This window comes from Temnothorax curvispinosus, unplaced genomic scaffold (genome assembly GCF_003070985.1).
Source record: "Temnothorax curvispinosus isolate PA1 unplaced genomic scaffold, ASM307098v1 QBEX01002454.1, whole genome shotgun sequence".
In the NCBI taxonomy this organism is placed as follows: Eukaryota; Metazoa; Arthropoda; class Insecta; order Hymenoptera; family Formicidae; genus Temnothorax; species Temnothorax curvispinosus.
The window spans coordinates 405,853-428,385 of record NW_020212234.1 but is presented as its reverse complement, the minus strand read 5'-3'; the positions used below and the strand labels follow the sequence as shown (position 1 = coordinate 428,385).

The 22,533-nt window shown below is 41.5% G+C and overlaps 2 protein-coding genes across 9 annotated transcripts in view; both read left to right on the top strand.

Moving 5' to 3' along the window:
• Positions 1 to 15,469, top strand: part of LOC112451706 (growth factor receptor-bound protein 14-like) — a 246,693-nt gene extending 231,224 nt beyond the window's left edge. For all 8 annotated transcript variants that reach the window (XM_025011510.1, XM_025011512.1, XM_025011508.1 and 5 more), the window contains 3 exons: positions 4,048 to 4,316; positions 8,224 to 8,317; positions 8,816 to 15,469. In XM_025011510.1, the coding sequence (XP_024867278.1) occupies positions 4,048 to 4,316; positions 8,224 to 8,317; positions 8,816 to 9,085 (633 nt within the window). In that variant the 3' untranslated portion in view covers positions 9,086 to 15,469. The remainder of the gene's footprint in view (positions 1 to 4,047; positions 4,317 to 8,223; positions 8,318 to 8,815) is intronic.
• Positions 15,470 to 16,273: 804 nt separating this feature from the next.
• Positions 16,274 to 22,533, top strand: part of LOC112451708 (protein grindelwald) — a 15,999-nt gene continuing 9,739 nt past the window's right edge. Inside the window, exons 1-2 of the mRNA XM_025011518.1 lie at positions 16,274 to 16,498; positions 21,920 to 22,405. Of these exons, the coding sequence (XP_024867286.1) occupies positions 22,192 to 22,405 (214 nt within the window). The 5' untranslated portion in view covers positions 16,274 to 16,498; positions 21,920 to 22,191. The remainder of the gene's footprint in view (positions 16,499 to 21,919; positions 22,406 to 22,533) is intronic.

The following is a 22,533-nucleotide window of genomic DNA, read 5'->3' as shown; positions in this document are numbered from 1 at the left end:
GTTTTACGAGCATTTTACCTCGTTTATGACTACGCTCTCGGCGCATTACGCTATCACACGGCTACGAAGCGAGATAGTAACCCAGTAACACGCGGAAAGAACGACTATTGATCGGTCGATGCGTCTCTAATCGGTAACTGCCAGGCTGTTCCGCAATGAAGATCGAAGTTTCCAAAAGTTGGAAAAGACGCAGGTTTGCCTTTTAGCGTTGTAATTAATCAGTATCGCCTGAGAGATTAGAGCTTCTAAAATGATAGAGCTGTATTTTATATATATGTACTATATGCCTCCAATATAATTGTTATCGTATCTTATTTAAATGAAAGACGAAATAAAGATTGAAAAGAGATTAGAATAATTCATAAAATAATTATTTAAAGCCTTTAACATAAAAATCGGTTACTTCTTGCACTATTCTCTTGCTGTATTGCAAACTTATCATTTTATATTGCACAAAATAATTATCTGTACATCTGGCTTTATATTATGTGTGTTATTTTATTTTTATTGCCTTATATAAGACGTGAGCGACAAACTGCGAAATCGCGAGGATAATTAACCGGACAGAATTTATCTCATTTGCTGATTCCTCATACTCCGCTCAGCAGACACTGCGTGGCAGCTAGCAGCCATGCAGCTCTGGGTAAAACGATACCAGCAGACAAGGGAGGGATGCTTTTATCGGTCGTAAAACAACGTTAGGCATCCACGATAACGAGGGAGTCGCGAAATGCTGCGGAAACGGCGAAGGAGCGGAGGAGAGATGGCGAGCGAAGGGAAATCCAATCGCTGGTGGAACATACACGTGATATTCTGAGAAGCGCATACACGCACGTCGTTGTCGCGACGTGCAATATCACCTCGCAATTTCGTAATATCACCGTTACATTGGCGACAATTTAAAATGTCGTTAAGCGAAGTAATGCGACGGAGTGGTACTCCGGGGAAAAGTATTCACGCGCGAAACACTGATAATCTCGCGAGTCAGCGAAGTTTCGTTACGAGGGGAAAGTCGTGATTTCGAGGATGATTTTGGGTATATTGTGAAACGAATCAACAAATCAATTGAAATTCAGTAAAGAATTTTTGTGATGTAGTTTTATAAGTTTATTTGAATCGCATTTAATCTTAGTGTATTATTACATTTATTACAATAAATATTAATATTAATTATTTTTTTAATTTTTGTTAAAAGTTACGAAATTTGTTGTTTTTACATTATAATACATGTTTGTATTTTTTTCTAATGCATAATTATTCAAGAAGGATAATTACGTTGCTTTTTCAATAACATTATTAAGTGTTTAACGATTTTTTTATGAATAAAGAATGTTAAGAAAACTTTGGGGATATGCACAGACAATGAATCTTTACTCCTCGCTTATTTTTAAATGCGTTTTAGCAGAACTCGAAAACTTGAGATAACTGTCTAAATGTTTAATGTCGAAGTCTAGTAAATTGGATGAAGAGCTCGTAATATAGCTTGTCGATGCACCGACGATTTTTATGTCCTTTGCGAGGTGACGTCGACTTTCCATAAGCGACATAACGAAATTCCTTTACGAGGGGAAATGTGCTATGGGGGGTGGGCACGGGCGGCGCGGTGGTCGTGCAACCGGGACGCGTCATTTCCGACGGCTAACGCTTCGTGTAGAGGTTGATCGAACGACGAGGGGGTTGACGAGGATAAGAGGGAGGAAGGGCGGAGAACGTTATCCGCTGCACAGAGTCGTAAACTTCGAAGGAGCTTGTAATAACGATAAAACACGACGAGGAAGCCTGGCCGAGCCAGGGAAAGCTCTATCTCTCTCTCTCTCTCCTTCTTGCTCTCCTCTATGTGTTTAAACCGACGAAGTTGGGCCGGAAGTAGTAAACTCACCCGGAACCCGGGGAGCTCGCCGCGTTAACTTCGCTCGTCGGACATCCCTTAAAATATTATATACACGTGGCCGGACTTAGATTGGTCTGGGCTGCGCCGCCAGGCTTTAACGCTAAACGTTCGTCCTGATATCGCTCAGTGTACCGTGTAAAAATCAATTTTACCTGCAGAAGTCTTCCTGATAGTACACCGTTATTAACTTTCTGTTGTATCTGCGATACTCAACACCTTCAACTTCCTTTATTACTGTTTAAATAACGTGAGCGAGCGAGAGGGAATGAATAAAACAGTAAGTAACGAGTATTCAAGGCTGATTTTTTTCTTAAAGAATTCATGAAAAAAATATTGAAAAGAAAACATAAAAATATCTACATTTTTACACGTTATATCCAGAATATTATTTGTATTATATTATTATATAATTATGTATGTAATGTATTATTGTATTATTGTTAAATTATAAAAAATAACGAGGAAGAAGTCTCATACATGAGATAGATTTCTCTTCAGTGTGTTTGGAACACGGTTTCTAAATTGCCGGGGCATATCGGGTCACTCCGGTGTCAAGGCCACACCGGCCAGGATGAAAGCCTATCGCGTAGATACTTCTATCTTTCTTTGTTCTCTCTCTCTCTCTCTCTCTCTCTCTCTCTCCGGAGAGAAAGATGGGACGTATAACAGCTTAGAGAAGGAGCAAGCCGAACTGGAGAGAGCCGGTTGAACATCGATCGCGGCCGGCCACGTTACGGGCGTATGCTCGGGGCCGCGCACCGGCTTTCCCGGTTTCCGGGCTCCTGAAAGCACCCTCGAGTTATCGCTCTACGGTAATTCTCCGGTTGATGAGGAACGCCTAACCCCTCTCTTCTCCCCCATATCTCTCACTGTCTTTCTCTCTCTCTCTCTCTCCCGTAATTCTCTCCCTCGTACGTACTCGCGCCGCGAGCGTCTATTTATTTTAACGACCGACTAATCCACTACGTGCGCTCCAGCTTTTTGCTCGTTATCAAGGACCTAAAGAGCGAGGGAATAGCGTGGAGGTTGCTTATGCGACGACGCAAATTATCCTTCGGGATACGTCCACACTGGGCTTCCAATATACCGTTACCGTCAGATATCCGGATATAATTTACGTTTGAAATTTCGGAATATATAGACGCCGAATACTCACGGCTTTGATCGGCGCTGTGAAATTAGATGTCACAGGTGCTCTCGAGCTACAATTTCAAAATCGTGAAATGTGGTTTCGATAAGTATGATTCTGGGATACATCCGAATGCTAGAAATTGCGGGTATTTTCATCCACGGGATCTCAATCGTACTCCATTATTGTAAAGGTGTTCCAAGCTATCTCGATAACGCTTGCGATCGTCTCGCGCGATATCGAGACTCGGTTCGGGCATCGGTGTTCTTTATCCGCGTCGATTGTGGAATCGCGGTTCGTGGAAAGAGTTCCGCGGAGAAAATTATTGCCGGGGCGGGCGGCGATGAGTTATCGTTTGCGATTGTTACCGGCTGTGTATCGCGTTCGGGTCATAATTTTACGGGAGATTCGCGGGGCGCGGTTTATTCGCCAATGGATCACCGGGAGAGCGGAAGGGATGGAAACAGGAAGAGAATTCGCTCTCTCCTTCCTCTTTCTCTCGCCCTGCAGGACGAGTTATTTACCGGACTGGAAACCACCCGCGCTTCTAATCCCAAATAAAAGCGTTTGGCGGCAGCCCGGAACGGGCTCGCCCCCTTCATCGTCCTCGCTCGTAAAGGACGGGCTTCCGTTTGCCAGGAGATGAACGTCGAAACGCTCAAACTCACGTTCATACTCGGGATATAGATGGACGTATTTATCCCGGGATCATTGAGCACGCTGAAACTCCGGCGGTGCATCGCATCGTTCACCGGGAACATATCCATGTATCCATGCGTGATAATAAACTGTTTTGAAAAAAATCGCGGCGATTCTTCTCGTTAAATAAAAGATTTTTCTCAATATATGTTGATACTGATATATAATAATTTTTTTAGAATTGCTCATGGAGAACGGAACTTTCTCAATCGATATCGAAGACTTTATTTAAATGAAATCTTGGTTTAAGTTTCAGCTTTCGAAGGTATCAGTGCAAGATGAATGATTAAGAAAAGACGAATGATATCAAATCTCTTTTTTGTTGCAGGAATCGATACGATCACGCGTGGCGATGGATTTTACCGGTAGCGTGGGCAGGATAGTCGAGGATCCCAAGGAAGCCAAGGACATAGCCGAAAACGAAGGCATGGTCTGGCGACGGAGATGGCGGCCGTTTTCGCGAACACCACCGGGATGCGCGATGATGAGGCTGCACGGCCTCGATGCCGGTATACACGTTCTTCAGCCTTGGTTCCACGGCGGCCTCAAGAGGGATGTCGCGGCGGCTATTATAAGGGATCACGGCAGCGTCGACGGGTAAGTTCAATCTTGTCGATTAATCAACTTCTGAAGTCAATTTCGCGAAAAGCGCGATTTAAATTTCGAAGTGAATTAAATAGATCGCAAAGTTTTATTCTTCGTTCTAGTCTGTGGAAGTTGCTGAGATATAACTCAAAGTTATATATAATTAAAAGTCTGAAAAAGATTCTGCTTATACTTAATTATATATATATATATATATATATATACATGAAGAAAATTGGTTTATATAATAAAATTAAATTTTTAAGAGTAAAAAATTTAATAAGAAATTAAAAAATATATATGGAGTCTAATGGAACTTTTACTATTGATGAATGAGTCTATTTTAAATTAATACAAAAATTATGATCGTGATTTAATTACGTAATTAAAATGACATACTTAAGTTCGTAAAATATTTGACACGATTTAATGATCTGGGTATAATTCATCATGCACGATGATGAAGAATTAAGCTTGTATCTTCAATCGTAATTTTCTCAACACTACACTTGTGGAGGTACGCTGCTTTTTTCTCGTCTAATCGCGGTCACGCCCGCGATTGATAACGCGTCGTCGCTGATTGCAACAGCGGCATCGTCATTGTAATGATCTAATGATGCTGCCCGAAAATCCCGGATCGTGCCGATGCTAACGACGATAACCGTCATCATCCGGGCGGGAGAGGGTCCCGCCTCAAACCGGTTGAGAGTTACGACCTCGAAGCTGCTAGCGCGGGCGACATGCCTGGCTGACGCTTGCGTAATCCTCGCGATTATTACGAGCGATCGTAAATCACGATGAATTCCTATCGAGCATACTTTGTTTCTTTCGCCCACCTCCGCTTCTCGTCTCTCTGTTATTTTAGTATCTTATTATTTGCTAATTCGCTCGCGGCTGTTCGCCGTATTTGAATTTTAATCGCGATATCGCAGACTCGATCGTCGACTGTGTTTTCTTATGCAGGGTAAATGCTTTGCCGGTACATTCTAATAATAACGCGGATACTTTTTTCTGTTAACCTAAAGTTTATAAGAGAATATTATGTATAAACAATAAATTACGCACATGCAGAAACTTGAGAGGAAAGAAACATCGACAAAAATGAAGTTCATTAGATATAGCACTTTATTATGTAAAATGCTTTTTCTTCCATGTTGTTCCTTATTATATTTTAGATAGAGCCATCTTCAGAACGTAATAAATCTTTCACCATTTCGTCTCCTCTTGCCAGTTGTGCCTTTTTATTTATTTTATTTTTTTTCCTCTCACTGGCTCTATGTCATTTTGTCCTGGGTCGAATCCGTCACCGCGTACCATATTGACCCTTGCATTTAACCCATATTGACCCGGTAATCTCAGCGAGCGTTACACGTGTGGACACGCCCTTGAAACGTTAGGAAATTATTAATATCTTAAATCAGATTTCATTATGTTCGCGTAGGCAATCTCGAGAGACGGGGCATTGCTCCCCGGAGTGTGTATTACATATGAGTGTATGGAACGGGGCAGAGTCATAGATGCGTGATAATCTTTAGCAGTTGATGAGGACAGTATAGTTTCAAGGTATAATAATACAGAAAATAATAGAGAAAAGAAAAGGGAAATTTCTAAAACTGCACGAGCTCAAGTAAGTGAGTTGCACGCTAATATAATTCTAACGACCTGCGTATCGTGTTTCTTTCTCGTGTCTCTCTCTCTGGTCGCTTGCCTAACGAGTATACATCTCATCCAACGATCGAGTCCACGTCTCCGGCACGTCGATCATCCATCGGTGACCTCCTCTCGCGGGCGGTCACGACCCGAACGAGCGGCGCGCGCGGCGGCGTTTTGCCGATATTCCGGTTTGTCGCTCGTCCTCTCCTCTTATCTCTTCCTTGCTCCTCGATCTCATCTTTTATTCGCCGTACTAGCGCCGGGAATCGCGGATAAATGGTTAATTAACGACTCTCTCCATCTATCTCGTCGCGCTTAGCCGTGGGTAATTGAGTGCTCGGGGATCACGTAGTTGTCTCCGGGTTTTACGTTCGTTCAGGGGGCCCTTGCATAAATTTGCATAATCTCGATCGTACACCCGCCTCGCCGCCTCCGCCGTATTCTCTTCCTCGTCCTTTCTCTCTTCATCTCGACAATGACGGGGAAAAAAGGAGAAGGGGAGAAGCGGTGAGAGAGTCCCGCCTTGTGTCTTCCTACCTGGCACTCGCGAGTTTCTTCACTCTTCGTGAGTTCCCGTTGTCTCGTGTCACGATCGTCGTCGTCGTCGTCGTCGTCGTTAGATGCAAAAAACCTTCTAATCGATTCCGCCCCGGGCATTGTCTACTAATCGCCATTTGTCTCTCTCGATGTTGCGAGTTAGCTCGGGCAGCTCGTGAGATAGAGAGGACATATCCTAGCGACGGACGTCAGGCCCCTTTGTACTATATGAGAGCCCTCCTATAAGGATAACATCGTTATCCTCTAACTCGGGATAGTTCTTGGACATTACCGTTCCGTAGCCGGAGTTACGAGTCACCACTGCCGGTATGTTATCTGCCTGCCTGGCGGACGTGGAATATTCACTCGCATGAATATTCCATTGGACGAGCATTGGGGTTGATGAGAGACGATACCGGACATTAGCAAACGTTATCGTCACTACACATGAATAATCCGGACGAGATACTAAAAAAATGGGTCGCCCGAGTGCGATCTTGCATCGTGATTCTCAGATTCTTTTTCCCCAAGAATTTAGCCTTACAATAGATAGTAAATATGACACATTATTTCAAGGAAATGCTAATCTGATGGATGAAACTTAGGATTTTGTCGAGGAAAGTAATAACGTTCTTACAATAAAAAATTTTTTTTACTTTATATAGGGATTTCAGGATTGTTACGAATTAATTATCAAAATAGCTTAAGCATTAAGCCTTTCTTCCAATTTATGAAATAACGAATCGCTTCGTACAAAAATTACGTAAATAACAATGAATTTCCTGTGGACATATCGCCGTTGTGCTGCGTAATATTTGTTAACGAGCGCGTCGTGTAGTATCAAATATTTATCGGAAGAGGGCAATGGGCATGTGCTTGATGATATTTTATCGCAAAAGGGACCGCAAGTCTCTCTCTTCGGCGACAGCGGCAACGGGATTTCTCAATGCGAGAGTGCCAGGAAGGAAGCGAGAACCGTTTCTTCCACTTGGAGTTTTACGATCGCGTGGCCGCGTTGCGATCGTTTTACGACGCGACTCTCTTTCTCTCTTTCTCTTTCTCTCTCTCTCTCTTGTTTCTCGCTGCAACCGATCTGCCTCGTGACCGACCGGTCGGTCTTGTCCTCGTCGTTGCATCCCCCTGACCTCCATCTTCGCCCCTCGCCTCTGCCGTCTTTTTTAAACCACTCTACTCGTCCCGCTGCCTTTTACGACCATACTAATTTATACTGTGATACGCCTGGACGAGCCGTAGTCTCGCCATCCTCCCCGGTATCAAACATCTAGGCACCCGGTGCAGCGTGCTGGTCTCTGCATGCTGCAAAAAGCACAGCTATCTCTCCTGAATCTCCCGACTAGTCCTGTATTCAGATATCGTCTGACTAAGCAGCTCTTAACCCTTTTTCTTACTCGGTCTCTGGTATACGTATCATTTGAATGTTTCTAGAAAACTTGAAAGTTACGGTGAGAGATAGTACGTGCCCCACCAAGCAATGTAAATTTTTCATGAATGTACCGACGTCGCTGTTATTGTATAATCAATACCGATTATCTATTTGGATCGTGTAAAAAAAGAACTATTATTAAAATTATTCTTAATTAATTTTGATCTCTGAGAAATAAACTTTATAAGAAAAAAATCGAAAAAGTTGACTCAAGCCTTAATGCTATAACTACATTTTTGTCGCGTTTTTCAGAATTCTAAAATATTCTATTTTCTGTACTTTCAGCGTGTTTCTGGTCAGAGAGAGCAAGAGCAATCCTGGGGCCTTCGTGCTGACCTATAAGTACAACGACAAGGTCTTTCACGCGCAAATCCAGCCCGTAAGTATCCGCGTCTGATCAATAATTAGTCGAGGATCTTTTTTGCGGTCGAGTTAACTTCGCGGCGATTAAACGCGAAAAAGTTTATCTGATCGTTTACTTTAAAACCAAAGCCGTCTCTCTTTCTCTCTTTCTCGTGAGCGAATTGCTAACACAAACTCCTAAAAAAAAAGTTCCAATCTTTTGAATTAATTCCGTCGGATAAACCGATATTACAGATCCTATTTCAATATTAACCATACCAGTGTTATTTAATGCAATAAATCAATTCCCAACACAGTTACAGCGGTTTATAGAGATTCGATAACAGAGTTTTCTAGCTATTTTTAATCTCTCAGTCATTCCTTATTCTTGTCGTCTGAAAAAGTACGCGCTGTTTTTTCATGCTGTGAATCATTCTATTCGATTTGAGATTTTTCGGGCAACTTCGTAATATCTTTCTTTAATAGATTATATTTATATATAATATTAACTTCACATCCGAATTGGTCCTTTCAGATCTTTGATGAGCGTCGCAACTGCTGGCTATACACCCTCGATAAGGGAACGACCAAGTTCTACGATCTACTACAGCTGGTCGAATTCTATCAGCTGAACGCGGGTTCGTTGCCTACCCGGCTAACTCACTACGTGCAGAACGGAGTGAAACCGCCGTTGCACAAGCCAGAGGACGGCGGGGCGTCACCGTCGCCGCCCGAGAGCAGTAGCCAGCGGATCAACAGCATCGACAAGGCCGCCGAACCAAGCGGTAACTCGAGCAGCATTTGAGTATAGGACAGTCGGCGACCCGTTAGTGTTGTCGACAGCGATCGCCTGCTTACCGTTTGCGCCATTACCAACGGGTCCCTCGACCCCGCCACCATCACCGACAACATCGTGATGGTGCACCGTAGCAACAACAACAACAATCGTCTGGGGAACAACAGCAACGGTGGTGGCGGCAACGGAAATCGCGGCGATGTTCGCACGACACGATCGGGTTGCTGGAACCTGTGTTTCTGCAGTTACAACAAATGGGATTTGTAGCGCGATCAGCAACGGCAGTAGCAAAAGCAGCAGGATGATGTTCAAGCGGACGCGAAGACATATGGTTGTTTCGTTAGTGAGAGAGAGAAGCAAGAAGAAAAGAAATGGAACGACGAGAGCGAAGGAGAAGAAGCGACACGGCTTGAGCATCATCCATCGTTGAGTCACCCCTCGATCGCGACTCTGTTCTAATAACGCAGCATGTGTATATGTGTGTGTGTGTGTGTGTGACGTCACTGGGTCGGCTGATCCGTGCAACAGAACGACCAATTTTTGGGCGCGAGGCACGCAATAGCGAAGAAAGACACGACCGCCGCGGGAAGGAACCGCAGGATCGCTGTCGCACGAAAAATTCTTCGTTTGTTTCGACTTTTCACGTTTGTTCTGTTGTTTCCGCTCAGTGATGTACAGAGTAGCGCGGCGTCGATGTCCGCTGACAGCGATCCTCACGCGAAACGAAATCTCTTCGATGTTTTTAATTGTACTGTGTTAGGGAGTCGTCGTGTAAGGATCCATCTTGTCGTCTAGACCTTCCCGAATACCCTCACTCCTCTTTAATTTCCCTTTCAGAGTCTCAGCGATCAAACAAACGCGTCTAGACGATCAAAGAGGCATCGCGTATTCGTTTCTTTATTTTTCTTTCCATTTTCTACATGTTCATGTTCGTGCAAGCATGGCGCGTACGATTAGATTGCTAACCGCGCGCGGCGACATCGTCGTTCGCGAAGTTATTCCGTGAGAAGAAAGGAAAAGCGCGCGCGTGTATGCGTGTGGTGATGCGTGTTGTATCATCGGTATGCCTGCGAGAGAGACAGAAGAAGAGAGAAATAGTGAGTGAAGAAAGTAGAAGCGTATCGCGAAGTACGATATAGTTGTAGAACTATATCGTAGTAAACCAGCAATACAAGACGAATACAAACACAAAATTTGGCTTTTTTGCTTGGATGTGTGCGTCTGATTGTGGGTATGTATGTGTATATATAAAAAAGAAAGAGAGAAATTTTTTGTCGTGTGGTCTCCCCCTCCTCCCTTATCTTTTTCACTTGCTCGTTTTCCTTTCTGGCGCACATTGCGCGTACTGAATGTTTCTTCTGTTTAGTCGTTTCTCCGAAGAGAATGCGCGACAGAGTCAACCGCGCGATTAGCTACTACACGACTTTGTCGCCTGACGACGACGACGACAACGACGACGGGTTCAAATGACGAGAGAGAATCGACCAAATCGAGAGATAGGAGAGAGTGCATGAAGCGTCCGCGTGTTCCGTTCATTAGCTGTAAGACTGTGGTCAGGCGGAATCACTTGGAAAAACGATAATATTGAGATTCACGATTATTTCCGAGTCCAAGATGTTCAAAATTAAGCGAGACAACTTTGTCGACGGGACAGGAGCAACGGAAATGGAACATAGGTTTCTCGAGGGTATCTCGCATTTTGTTTGCAAAATTTTTATCGCGGCTCGGAAACGCGAATTTTCGCTGCGGTACGAAGAGCCCATTACATTAATGAATCTAAGAAATACAATACAATTAGTGTAAGGATCCTCGACGCGCGCCTACGTCGAGGGCCGGGGAACACGCTCGCGGATTCTCGTGGTATTGTAATAACGCGCGCGCCGAAAAGTTGAAAGCGTGTCCCTTGGCAGACATGATCTCATATTTTACAGATGTTTCGGTTACGTGAGGCATTTGTTGGTTAATACGAATTCGGAAAATGAGGTTCAATTATAATTATTATAAAAATGTGTGGAACGCGTAACATTGAAGTAAGAGAACGAGAGAGAATGAGTGAGAAAGGTTTCAGAAGAAGAAGTGTATGTAAATGTGCAAGAAGGCGAACAAGGAAGAAGTTGCGAGAACGAAGTTGGTCATGTGGTAAAACTGGTAAAACAAAAAGAAAGAGGTATATTTAAATACAAAACAGATATATATACATAATATGTATATGCATGTTCTAAATTGTACAATTTAATTTTATATTCGGGATATATGTAATTATATACTATCGATCGGAAAAAATCGATAGTGCCGAAGTTCGTGGGTGCAGCATCACCAGGTGCGAACGTTGTCGTGCATTCTAGATTTATAATGTGGAAGTTTTTAACGTAATAACGATTGTAATGTTTTTCGAATAATAATGCGAAAGTCATTTAAGATAAAGGCGGATTGGCGGGAGCTGGTGGAGTGTGCAGGGTATGGACGCGAGAGAAATTATTTACGCAATGTATTATGATTCGTCGAAAGAACAATACCAAATCCCCTGCCCCCTATTTGTATACCTACTTTTTAATGATATATTTTTTCATTGATTATATATTTATTTAACGTCGAACGTAGCGCCTACGCGTCATGTCTTGAAGCGGTAATTTTTTAAATCGAAGAAGTGCAGATCTTACACAGATATATAACACGTAACAACAGATAATATACGAAAAACACACATACACTTACACGAGACACGAACACAAATTGCATTAAATTTTAGAATATAGTAGCGCTTTATAGAACTAAATATTAGGATAACAAATTCTTCGTGAATGGGTATGAAAAAAAAAACAATCTTCTGTAGGAAGGGTGGCCCGCAAACGCGGCGTTCATCCCCGATCCGTTTGCGTAAACTTCTCCATTTTTCACGAAATTCAAGTTAAAGTCGAAATCAACGAAATTACCTCTCGGAATACGCTTATTGCGCGAAAAAAAAAATGAAATTGTCCTTTCGGCCTTTCGTGTAAATATGTCTATTTAGGCCAAAATCCCGCGTCTCCTCTCCAAGTTTCCCTACCCCTACTATTCCGTCTATCCGTGGCCCGTCGGCTGTTTGAAAATCAACTTTGATAGCGGTTAATCAATCTTGATTCTTCAGGTCGACACCGCGGTGCCCCGCTTCTTCCTCTTTCACCCTGTAATCCGAAAAACCGAACGGAAAACGAGACAGACGCCGGGTTCTTCGTGGCCACCAGTGTAAAAGAAGCTATAAATATTATTATTATTAATTAACTACATAAATTATAATAAAATATATTTTGTATTAATGTAGTCACGAATTAATACGGCAAACGCAGTGGTCTGTGAAGAGACTGAATCTAAGTAAGAAAAAACGCAAATTAGTCCTGTGCGAATTTCATCGACGTCTGTTAAGAACAATAAAAATGATCAGGTAACGGAACGTTTACAATTGTGTTTTTATTTCTATCCCCGGACTAGAGTGTGTTTCGTTGATGTGTTGTATTTCATATTATTTCGGCGCTTTATTTATTCTATTGCTAAGTGTTGTTGATATAATTTGACAATTTATTTTACCCGTTTATCTTTTCCGTCTATCACCCGAGAAATCGTCTTACTTTTCTTCTTCTTCTTCGTGAAAGCTACTGGCCACAACTTGAAGTGCTTTGTCGCAAGAAACCGAAGCTCGAGCTTGCGTATGCGATCGAATTACCCGCAGACGTTGATGAAACTCACATTGTCACTCCTGGCAAGCGATATATACCGACGCAGAGCGCCGATATCTCGTCGGATCGTTCCTCAAACTAAATCAATCGCACGAGTTCGATTGTACACAGACGAAAATTCGAGTCTATAGCGAAACGAGCGACACGAAGGTCCGAACGAACATATGTAGTCGCGGCCGCTAGTTCGCTCGCAAGGATAAACGGTAAACGTACAAGTTCCGGCCAGGCTTTTTGCTGTTGCACCCTCGCGCAATCTGCAACACGCAAAGGCAACTTAATTCGTAGAACATACGTGTGTAATACGGTGATTATATCGCCGATTATATTGTCTATCTGTCCATCGGTGGATCGCGATTGAGAACGAGACATCAACAATTTTTATTTTTCTATTCTTGTAAGAGACATTACATTACCATTACCATCTAAATTTGTGATTCGGAAGGTAATTTTTTAGATGTATTTCTTCAAAATTACTAATTTCTAAATTTTAACGAGTTTAAGGATAAAAAATTGTCGATCTTTTCTGGATTAAAATTCGTGATGTGATTCAAGGTGAAGAGTTTTTCGCGAATTTTTATTTTGAACTTTAACTTCGCGATCGAGTTCGAGTTGTTCGGATACAGAAACTACCCGGTTCGTATCGACAGCATTAGTAGAACTATCTCGCAATGAAAACAAATCCGATAATGGTTGCGGAATGGAACGTGAAAAGCCTTTCCGATCACGATATGTTGAATGTGCAACTATGCGCTACCCGTTCACTAATTACGGATTGCAATCGTAATAATAATAATGATTAATCGCGATCTGGCGCCCGCTCGATTCGCGTTGAACGCGTGTCGCGCACGAATGCGCTTCGGAGCGAAAGAGAGAAAGAGAGAGAGAAAGAGAGTGTGCGTATATGTGAGATGATTGCTTTGGTTGGAAAATTGCGCGAAAGTGCCCTTGCTGCCCATAATTACTGAGGGAATAAACCCGTAATAGTCATTTGCGACGTATGAGCCATCGGGCATGACAAATTGAAGATGATACATCTTTTGTCCATCTTTTCGACGTTTCCTCGATTTTTTAAATCTAAAAATTCATGTCAGAGGATAATCGGATATTAAAAAAAAAAAATAAGTATAATACGGTTATAGAGATATTAACATACAAAACATAAGGATAGTTAGATGTTATGTTCCCTAAAATTTATGATTCATTGTTACCGAGTTATATCATTATTCCACCCAGCGGCTCGTGTTAGATAACCAAAGGGACTAATGTTCCATCAATCGACAATCGCCGAGTGCATCCTCAATGACGGCAAGAACCATCGCATCGGTACGATAATTTCCGGTACCTGCGGTCAACGAGTATGCGCTGGTGGGCTGAAAACGGGGTCAAACCGTGGTGTGTTTCTCCGTCAGTTCCCCATCGGAACGTTTCAAACCGGAATGAACTCGCTCGAGACAGAGGCGGATTGAACGAAGAAGAGGGTGTGTCGTATGCGTGGTTTGCGTGCGTAGATTACGGTGCGTCGGATGCGCCCAACGAAGTTCACCAAGTTTCACGCGCGAACGGAACGTGTCAATCGATATCAACATTACGCCAAAACCGTAAAAGAGCAAACAAAACATCTGCATCGTGTTTTCAGTAGCTAACAGGAAGAGATCGAGCCAGGACGACCGAGAGCAGCAGGGAATACTTTATACAGGGTGTTCACGACAATTACTGTGTTAGAAATCACAAACGATCAAAAGCTAAACGCACAAATTATCGAACTGAGGTCCTCTCTGACTATCATAGAGATTTTCATTCCTATACTAGAAACCGATCGGATGCGATCGGGGGTTTCCGCAAAAGGATCCGCTCGCTGATAACCGAATTCATCTCTGCTCATTTCGAATCATCCTCCCGATCATTCACAATCGATCCCGCGAATTGCTGTCGTCCACATCGCGGATACGTCCCTGGTTGAAAAAAACACTTCCTCCGGAAGTGGTCTTGATACCCACGGTCCACCGAGATGTTCTGACGATCATTCGGCTATACATTTTGAATCAATAGCGGTACACACAGACAATGGGGAGGACTCAAAACGCAACAATTTTCAACAATGGGCACAATCGCGTTGGGTATATCTTCAATGATTATGGGGGACCAACGTTAGCGCGATAATCGGCGGGTACCTATGGTCAATGAGCAATATACTCAACCAGGGGTGTCGCGAGGGATTTCAAGGATCTCTTTTAGGATTCTCCTTTTGTTCTTTAGTAGCGCTCTCACGCGCATATCGTCGTGCAATGCGCAATAATTCGATAAGCATCGCGCGATCTCTTGAAGCGATTTAACACGAATATCGAAGCTCCAACGAAGAATAGAGTCAACGATGAGCCGACGCCCGCGAGAGTCTCGCCTTCCGAAATCGTTTTAAGGAATTCCCGACGGCTCGCAGCATCCGTTCCATACAAAGCAGAAACGACAGCACCAAAGTGGCTCGACATATCGACCTCCCACCCGACAAATCGACCCCTCAATCAACCCTTCTTGCGCGCAATAATTCGTTTCCTCCGGAACAACAATATTAATCCGCAATAATAATGTTAGCACCTGTAGCGCCGCGAATACGCGAGAGTCATTGTTATATCTTTGTATGAACATTTAATACGCAATAAATATGTATGTCGTCATCCCACTATTCGTACGGGTATACGCTTTACTGCCTCGATATCTATATTTGCATAACTGTCTTACATCGTTATCACGTTTCGCATTGCAAGTGAGCATATTTTATCGATAACAAATATTAAAATCCAGGTAGCAAAACGTCTAAAGAGGTCTCGATGATATTGGAGACGTCATTAAGACGGAATGCGTCATTTGACGTTACTCTGCTACCTGGGATTTATCTCGTGTATATTGCCGCCGTTAGTCGAATGGTTTAAATTCTTGTAATAGAAGGTAATTTTATGGAAAAATAATGTGAAAGGAGGTTTCATACCAGTTATCTCGATTAAAAATATATAACAAACATAATTTTATGTTATACTTTAAAAGATATGTATCCTTTTACATTGCAAAAAATAGATTTATAAATTTCTTTCTGAAAAGGGACAGATATTATACATTATAAAAAGACAAAAATCAGACTTCTGTCAGTTTTCGGACTTCGGAGGATGCGTTTGCATCTTCCGCGGTCAGAGTCACGTGCTCGCGTACTTGACACGTCAACACGTGCCAGCAACGTCGGCTGTGAATATCTCCGATGGCAGTTCGAACCGTGGATTGCGAGTGCGCGCGCAAGCTGGCAACAGGTAAATGGCAGGTAAGAGAGAGAGAAAAAAAGGCAAACAGAAACGCGCAGGGGGAGGTAGAGGAATAGGTGAACGGCGAAGGCAGGGAGGACAGGTGCGCTGGTTGGAGGGGATGAAGTGACTCCTCGAAGAGGTGGGAGTCTCGGAAACCTGAGGGAACTCGCCGCCACCGCTATAACTCCGTTCGGTTTGGCGTTCTCGCGATCGACAGTCAAGCGCGGATGGCCGTCGATGGTGCGCGTTCGCGAGTTTGCATACGAAGCGAATAACGATGTACGCTTGTGCGTCCGCGTTCCGCGCGACGCAGGAATCCGAGGACGTCGGGGTGCGTAGCGCGTGATCGCGCGCGGGTGCGTGGGTGCGTGCGTACATCCGGGGCGCGCGCGAAGGACTGCGCTTCACGGATGACCTCGGTAAGCGATCTAATCGCATTTGTAATTGTAATTGCAAAATTGTGTGAAGATTTAGTGGAGTTTGGCGCAACTCGTCTCTCCCTGATGTTGCGTCATAAAATTAGTCGAAGCTTAGAACTTGTTCAAAGTTAATGCGCGAGATTTTCATAATTTATTTCCGAAAGTAGATTAAATTTTTTCTTCTTTATCTTTAAATCACGATATATAACGTCTATGATACAATAAATATGTCTGATCAATGTCTAAATAGTTCAGGATTCTTTAGACGCTTTTCTTTAATATTTTTTCGATATAAATATATGAATACTTTTAATTTACGCATATTCGATCGCGAATATCGTTACCATCGGGAGAATATATTGTTATTCGCGACTGTTGTCGAGCTTATCATTGTCATTAGACGCGCGAGAATCCGGTTACTGAGGTGCTCGAATCGAATTAGAGCCAATCGGCGTATAGGAACGAAGTGCGCATATCGAAAGCACGCGGGATACGTACGATGTTACGAGCGGAGATTTTAACGATCACATGGTTGCATAAATAAGACCGGTGGGCTTGACGTGGATCGAGATAATTTCACGATTTATTCGTACAGTATCGACCCACTGCTTCTATGTGTAATGTTGCTATACGTGTAATATTGATCCTCACTGCTTGGAAACACTGGTACCATATGCTAGAATTTACACGACGTTCGAGAAAACTTACTAAAAATCTTACCTGAATGATTTTCTACTTAACTTGGAGTGTCCCCTCGCCGTTTAATGAAAGTGAAAGTTGTTAACTGTCGAAAATAAAAATATTCTGTTGTCAAAATAAGTTAATCGTAAATAGCATGAAATAAGATAGTCCTGAATTTTATTTCAAGCTCCAAGATTTCAAAATTGTAGTTTGATAAAATTTTTAAATCTTTGTTCGACAAAATTTCAATTTTGTGCTTGGGGTTACGGAAAGGAATAAGTTATGAAAAGATTATGACACTCAGCCGAATTTTCTTTAAAAGAACTATCGACTGGAAATGGCCAAAGAATTCGTCGATTTTTCAAGGATCTATGTCGTTCATCGCTCATGTAGTATGTTTTTAATAAGTTACATAATTCCGATATCAGACGATGCTTTCCGAAAACTCGTTAAATATGCATTGCAGCTTTACTCGCTCGTGCAAGGACGAATCAATCGAGCGTGACGTTACACCGTTGCAATCGTAATCAGTGTGGAAAATCTTTGAACCATCCGAACCGAGCGTTAGACGACGTCGTAATGAGAGCGACTAACTAATTAGTAGCTCATCGCACGTGGTTGCTCGTCGAGCGACGTTCGTCCTAGTTTGTCGGTTACGCGAGATTTGAAAACGCGGTGTCGTGATTACTTCGCGAACGCAGTTTTTTCCGAGATTGCTACCGCAGCATTTGCGACGTTTCGTCATAAGGAAGATGATCGCGCGTGTGACGCGGCTTCCCGCGACAATTTGTTCTGACGTAAACGTGACAAGGCTGCGTGCATGCGCGGCGTTATCAATGAGCAAAAGATGTTACGAGAAATGAGATACCGAGTACGTGTGACGATATGAGTCATCCCGTCTAATTAAAATAACTATGTGTAGTGGCAATAGTTACGTATTGCTATTTGCTAAATTACAGGAAGCACTCTCGCTGGATACTTGCCCGGCGATATCTTTAGATCGCGTGTTTTGATCCATCGCTATGGACTGTAAAATTAAACTTAGAGGACTTTGATTTCAAAGATAATTTCAAGGTTTTTTTTTATTTGTCATATTATTTTTATTTGCAACGTAAATACTATTAGTATTTGGATATTTGAACTGAGAGAAAAATGTTTTCAAAATTGGAATCAATCGAAGAGTTTGCTTTGTTAACAACCATTAATTTAAAAACTGGACGTAATAATAACATATTTACATAGTTTTGAAAAAAATAAGTTTAAGCTCTAAAATCTAACTTGCGAGAAGATAGAAGGAAACAAGTAAAAGGAGCAAAAGGAATTCTAGTTTTGTCAGTCATAACGTTTAAGTTTGTCATATGGAAAAGTCCCGTGTTCAAAAATTTCAAAATAGAAATTTCTGCAACAATATAGCGCAAGTATTATTTATGCTGTTACCTCGTTCAACTCCTCAGTTATATCAGCCCAGGAATAATCAGTACACATGGCGCTAGTTATTATAATATCCGGTAGACTCGGACGACTTTGATTCGTGATTCATTCCTTCGATCGTAGTTGAGGTTTGAGCGCGAGTATATCGACGACGTATTCGGGTTCGTAACGTTCGCCATGCGTAAAAGCCTCCTCGTGAACCAGTCAGGCAACATTCCTGTGTCCCGACCGTGCACGTCCACCGCCTACCTCTGACTTCTACTCGGACTTTCCACGGCGAACGTCGTTCGATGTGGAGAGGTCGAGCGCAGCACAGTTAGCGACGCTGTCCGTTATCGCGGGATAAAAACAGCAAGATCGAGACGCTGCTTAATGAAAAGTGGACCTGCGAGCTTGTCTGCAAACGTGTCGGAACGCGACGTTCTAGAATAATATTGACGAAGGAGATAAGGCTCTCAATCACTTCAAGAGACATTGCCACTGAAATTCTTTTGGTCTGATGGATTTGGATCTATAAATGACTATTAATTATTAGATACAGCAAATCAGATCTTCGAGAAAAAAGAATTTACAGAAGCCAATTTATGTCATATAATTTTTTAATGTATTGTGTATTAATGTATTTTTTTAACAACATTTTGATTAATTTGAAAGACATAAGAAATTTTTTAAAAATTCTTATTTAATATTTTCCTGAGTTTTCTTTAACCAACGCACAGTAATGTAAATATGTTTTCTAGCGCAAAATAAGTATAATAATAATAAGCTTTATATATTAACGTTATTTTATATTATTTATTTTATTTAGGAACTATATTAAAATATAATATAAATTATATATTGCAACCATTGAAATATTTAGCCATATATGAAATATATTAAAGATAATGTTGTATAAACAAAATATGAAGATCATGTTTGCTGTAGCACAAATTCTTCTATATCTATAATTTATGACTTATTTTCTCGATTCATATTTGATAAATGTCAGAAATACTGACAAATATGCTTTTCCTATTTCTTTACGTTTCAAGAAATACTCGTATTTGAATAAATCATATCGAGTTTACTTCCCGAGGATTTATCTTTTCAAACTCAAATTTGATATTACTCGAAATTATTATACTTAGAAGTTATATTTTTGAAATTTGAGAAATATATTATATAAAAAGTGACCGTAAATATACGTATCTTGTATAAAATACCGATACAAATAAATCTTGATCTTTTCAGGTCTTTTACAATATTAATTTCTATATTCTGTTTGCTTTAAACAATTTGCCGTCGCGGCGTCGCTTTATTTTATACGACAATTCCAGTAAGTTGTACCATGTGTTCGCATTCGATTTCCATTTGTTACAACACCGGGCAACACCCTAAAGCATTGTGCGTCGACACGTATTGTGTACATTCGGTACCAGATGTACCATAGCGCTCGCTGATCTCACGTAGTGAATTGCAACGAGCATTCGCGTTATAATGTGTATCCGCACGTAATTGCGAGTGAAGTTATGCTCTTCAGAAACATATAATATCCGATAACTGATTGCGCATTAAAGACACGCGATATGCCGTAATAGCGTTGGCAAAATGTAACAAAAGGCACGTATGATCGTGTATATTTCGAAACATCGGCCGAGAATTTCATAACAACTTGACGCATCGCTATGTTGCAATTATGACATACTCAATTGTGACAATATTTTATCATTTTGATATTTTTTCGAATTTTGCAACTACAGTATAAGCCTTGAATTGCAAACATCTGAATATATAATCCTATAAATCGCAATAATCACTAATTTGACATAATCGATTTTAATTTTTAAATTAAATATTTAATTACGAGTTTGGATATTTAATTTGAATTAATATTGATTAATTCTCTCAGATTTTCAACAGAATGAGCAGAAAAATACAGCACCGAGAAAAAATCGCGATTGAATATTTTGATTGATCGAAATAATTCGGTCTTCTCGGCTTTGATCGACAGCTAGTCGCCGGAGAGCAATTTTCCTTTGCCACGAAGTTACGTAGGAAACGAAGCAAACGTTTACCTCGCTAGTTGATACGAGGAATGAGTCACAACCGCGATATGAAGCGGCCCTGAGAATATTAGTCTCTCATTATGTCTTATTTCGAAAACGTCTAAGGATTACACCTTTTCCGAGCATACCTGGTTTTTATACCTGTCTCATTATCCGGTCAGTTTATTTAAATTCGTTGGACAGCAGAATTTTTTAGATTTATAGATCTGGTTATTGCAATTTTCGATAATGCCATCATGATTTATAGCCGTTGAAAGTACGTTATTGACTCTATAAAAAATGTCCCGTCACCTACGCAAACGTCACGCAATCGAAGGAATATAAAGCACTGTCAAGAACGACAGGCCGCAGGTAATTTATAAAACATAGTCCGGGATGTGACAATAAAACGAGGTCGTCAGTATAGGTAGGCGAAAGTATCTCCGCTGTTGCGCGACACTGGAGGCCATTTTGATGCATCCAGCCGCGCTCACGTATGCGTTAACACAGGTGTTTGAAGTGATGCGTGTCACTTTGCAGGCATTGACGCATCTTCTGGCATCGCGACGCAATCGGACGTAACCAACGGAATAAAATACATTTGCCTATTCAGAGGTCTCCGGCGATAGAATCGTTCTAAATGAGTTCTCTCTAAATACATTCACACTGTACGAATCGCCCTCGAATTTTCATATTCCTTTGCGACTTCTTCGAAATCCGATAACTGTATATTTTTCATCTGGCATTTTACATCAAACATGATTTATAAATTAAATTCAAGAAGAAGTTATTCTTCTTTTGTAGGGATTGCTGAAAAATTATTTTAGTTGTAGCGATAATATTAAAAACAAAAGAAAAACCATAAGAACATTTAAAGTCTTACTAAATCGAATCGCATGTTACTTGAAGTTACGATTAAGACACCTAGCGAACTCTCTCTGAATTCATAACTATATGTTTTTCTTTGATTGTTATGTCATGTCTTCATTAGGACGTTTAAAAATCTGTTATATACCATCATTATTACTGTCAGTGTCAGCTAACTCGCTAAATGATAAATACATTATCATTTAAAACATAATTAAATTATCGCAAAGTCTTTCTCTCTGCAATCGTAACAGAGAATTTATAATTGTATTGTTTAATAGACGAATTCTTTGGTCGATTTTTTTAGACATTAAGATACCAATAAGTTTTCAGTGTCCTATTATACATGTATAATTTAGAAAGTATAAAATTTACAAATCAGGTACATATAATAAAAGTTTCTTTGTCCTTTTAGCGCCACGAGTATGGAGCCTTTTCGAGGTATACTTTTCGAGTACCGTTAAGGATCATCATGAGCGTCGACAGTGGATCGCGAGAGAGTCATCTAAGTCATGATTGTGTCCTAGATCCGTAATTCGAGATAAAGAAAGAGAAAGAAGAAGAAAGGCGAAAAGGACAATTAGAAAAAGGAAGAGCGCCAAACCGGTTGGCGAATTCTACTAAATCCATCGCGCATCGACCCGGTATTGCTTCGATTGAGTGTTCCTGGAGGTAACCGTAAACAGCATGACATTGATAGTGACAACTATCGTCGCTCTGTCCGTGTTGCCAAACGTCCTGCTGGCCGACCTCGATCCTCGGGGTATCAAATGCGGCGAGAAGTTTTGCAACATCTCGGAGTACTGCAGCCCTTTCGATCAGCATTGCAGGCCTTGCGCGATCGCGTGTAACGTCACGAGCCATAATTATCAGCCAGAGGAGTGCGCAAAAGATTGTCAATGTGAGTAATAAACCAGTTTCCATGTAAGAGAAAATTATCCAAATAAAACTGTTAAAATATGATAATCATTAATTTTTTACTGCTATAATGCATCGTTTAAAAATCATCGTTAAACTCATTGCGCGATC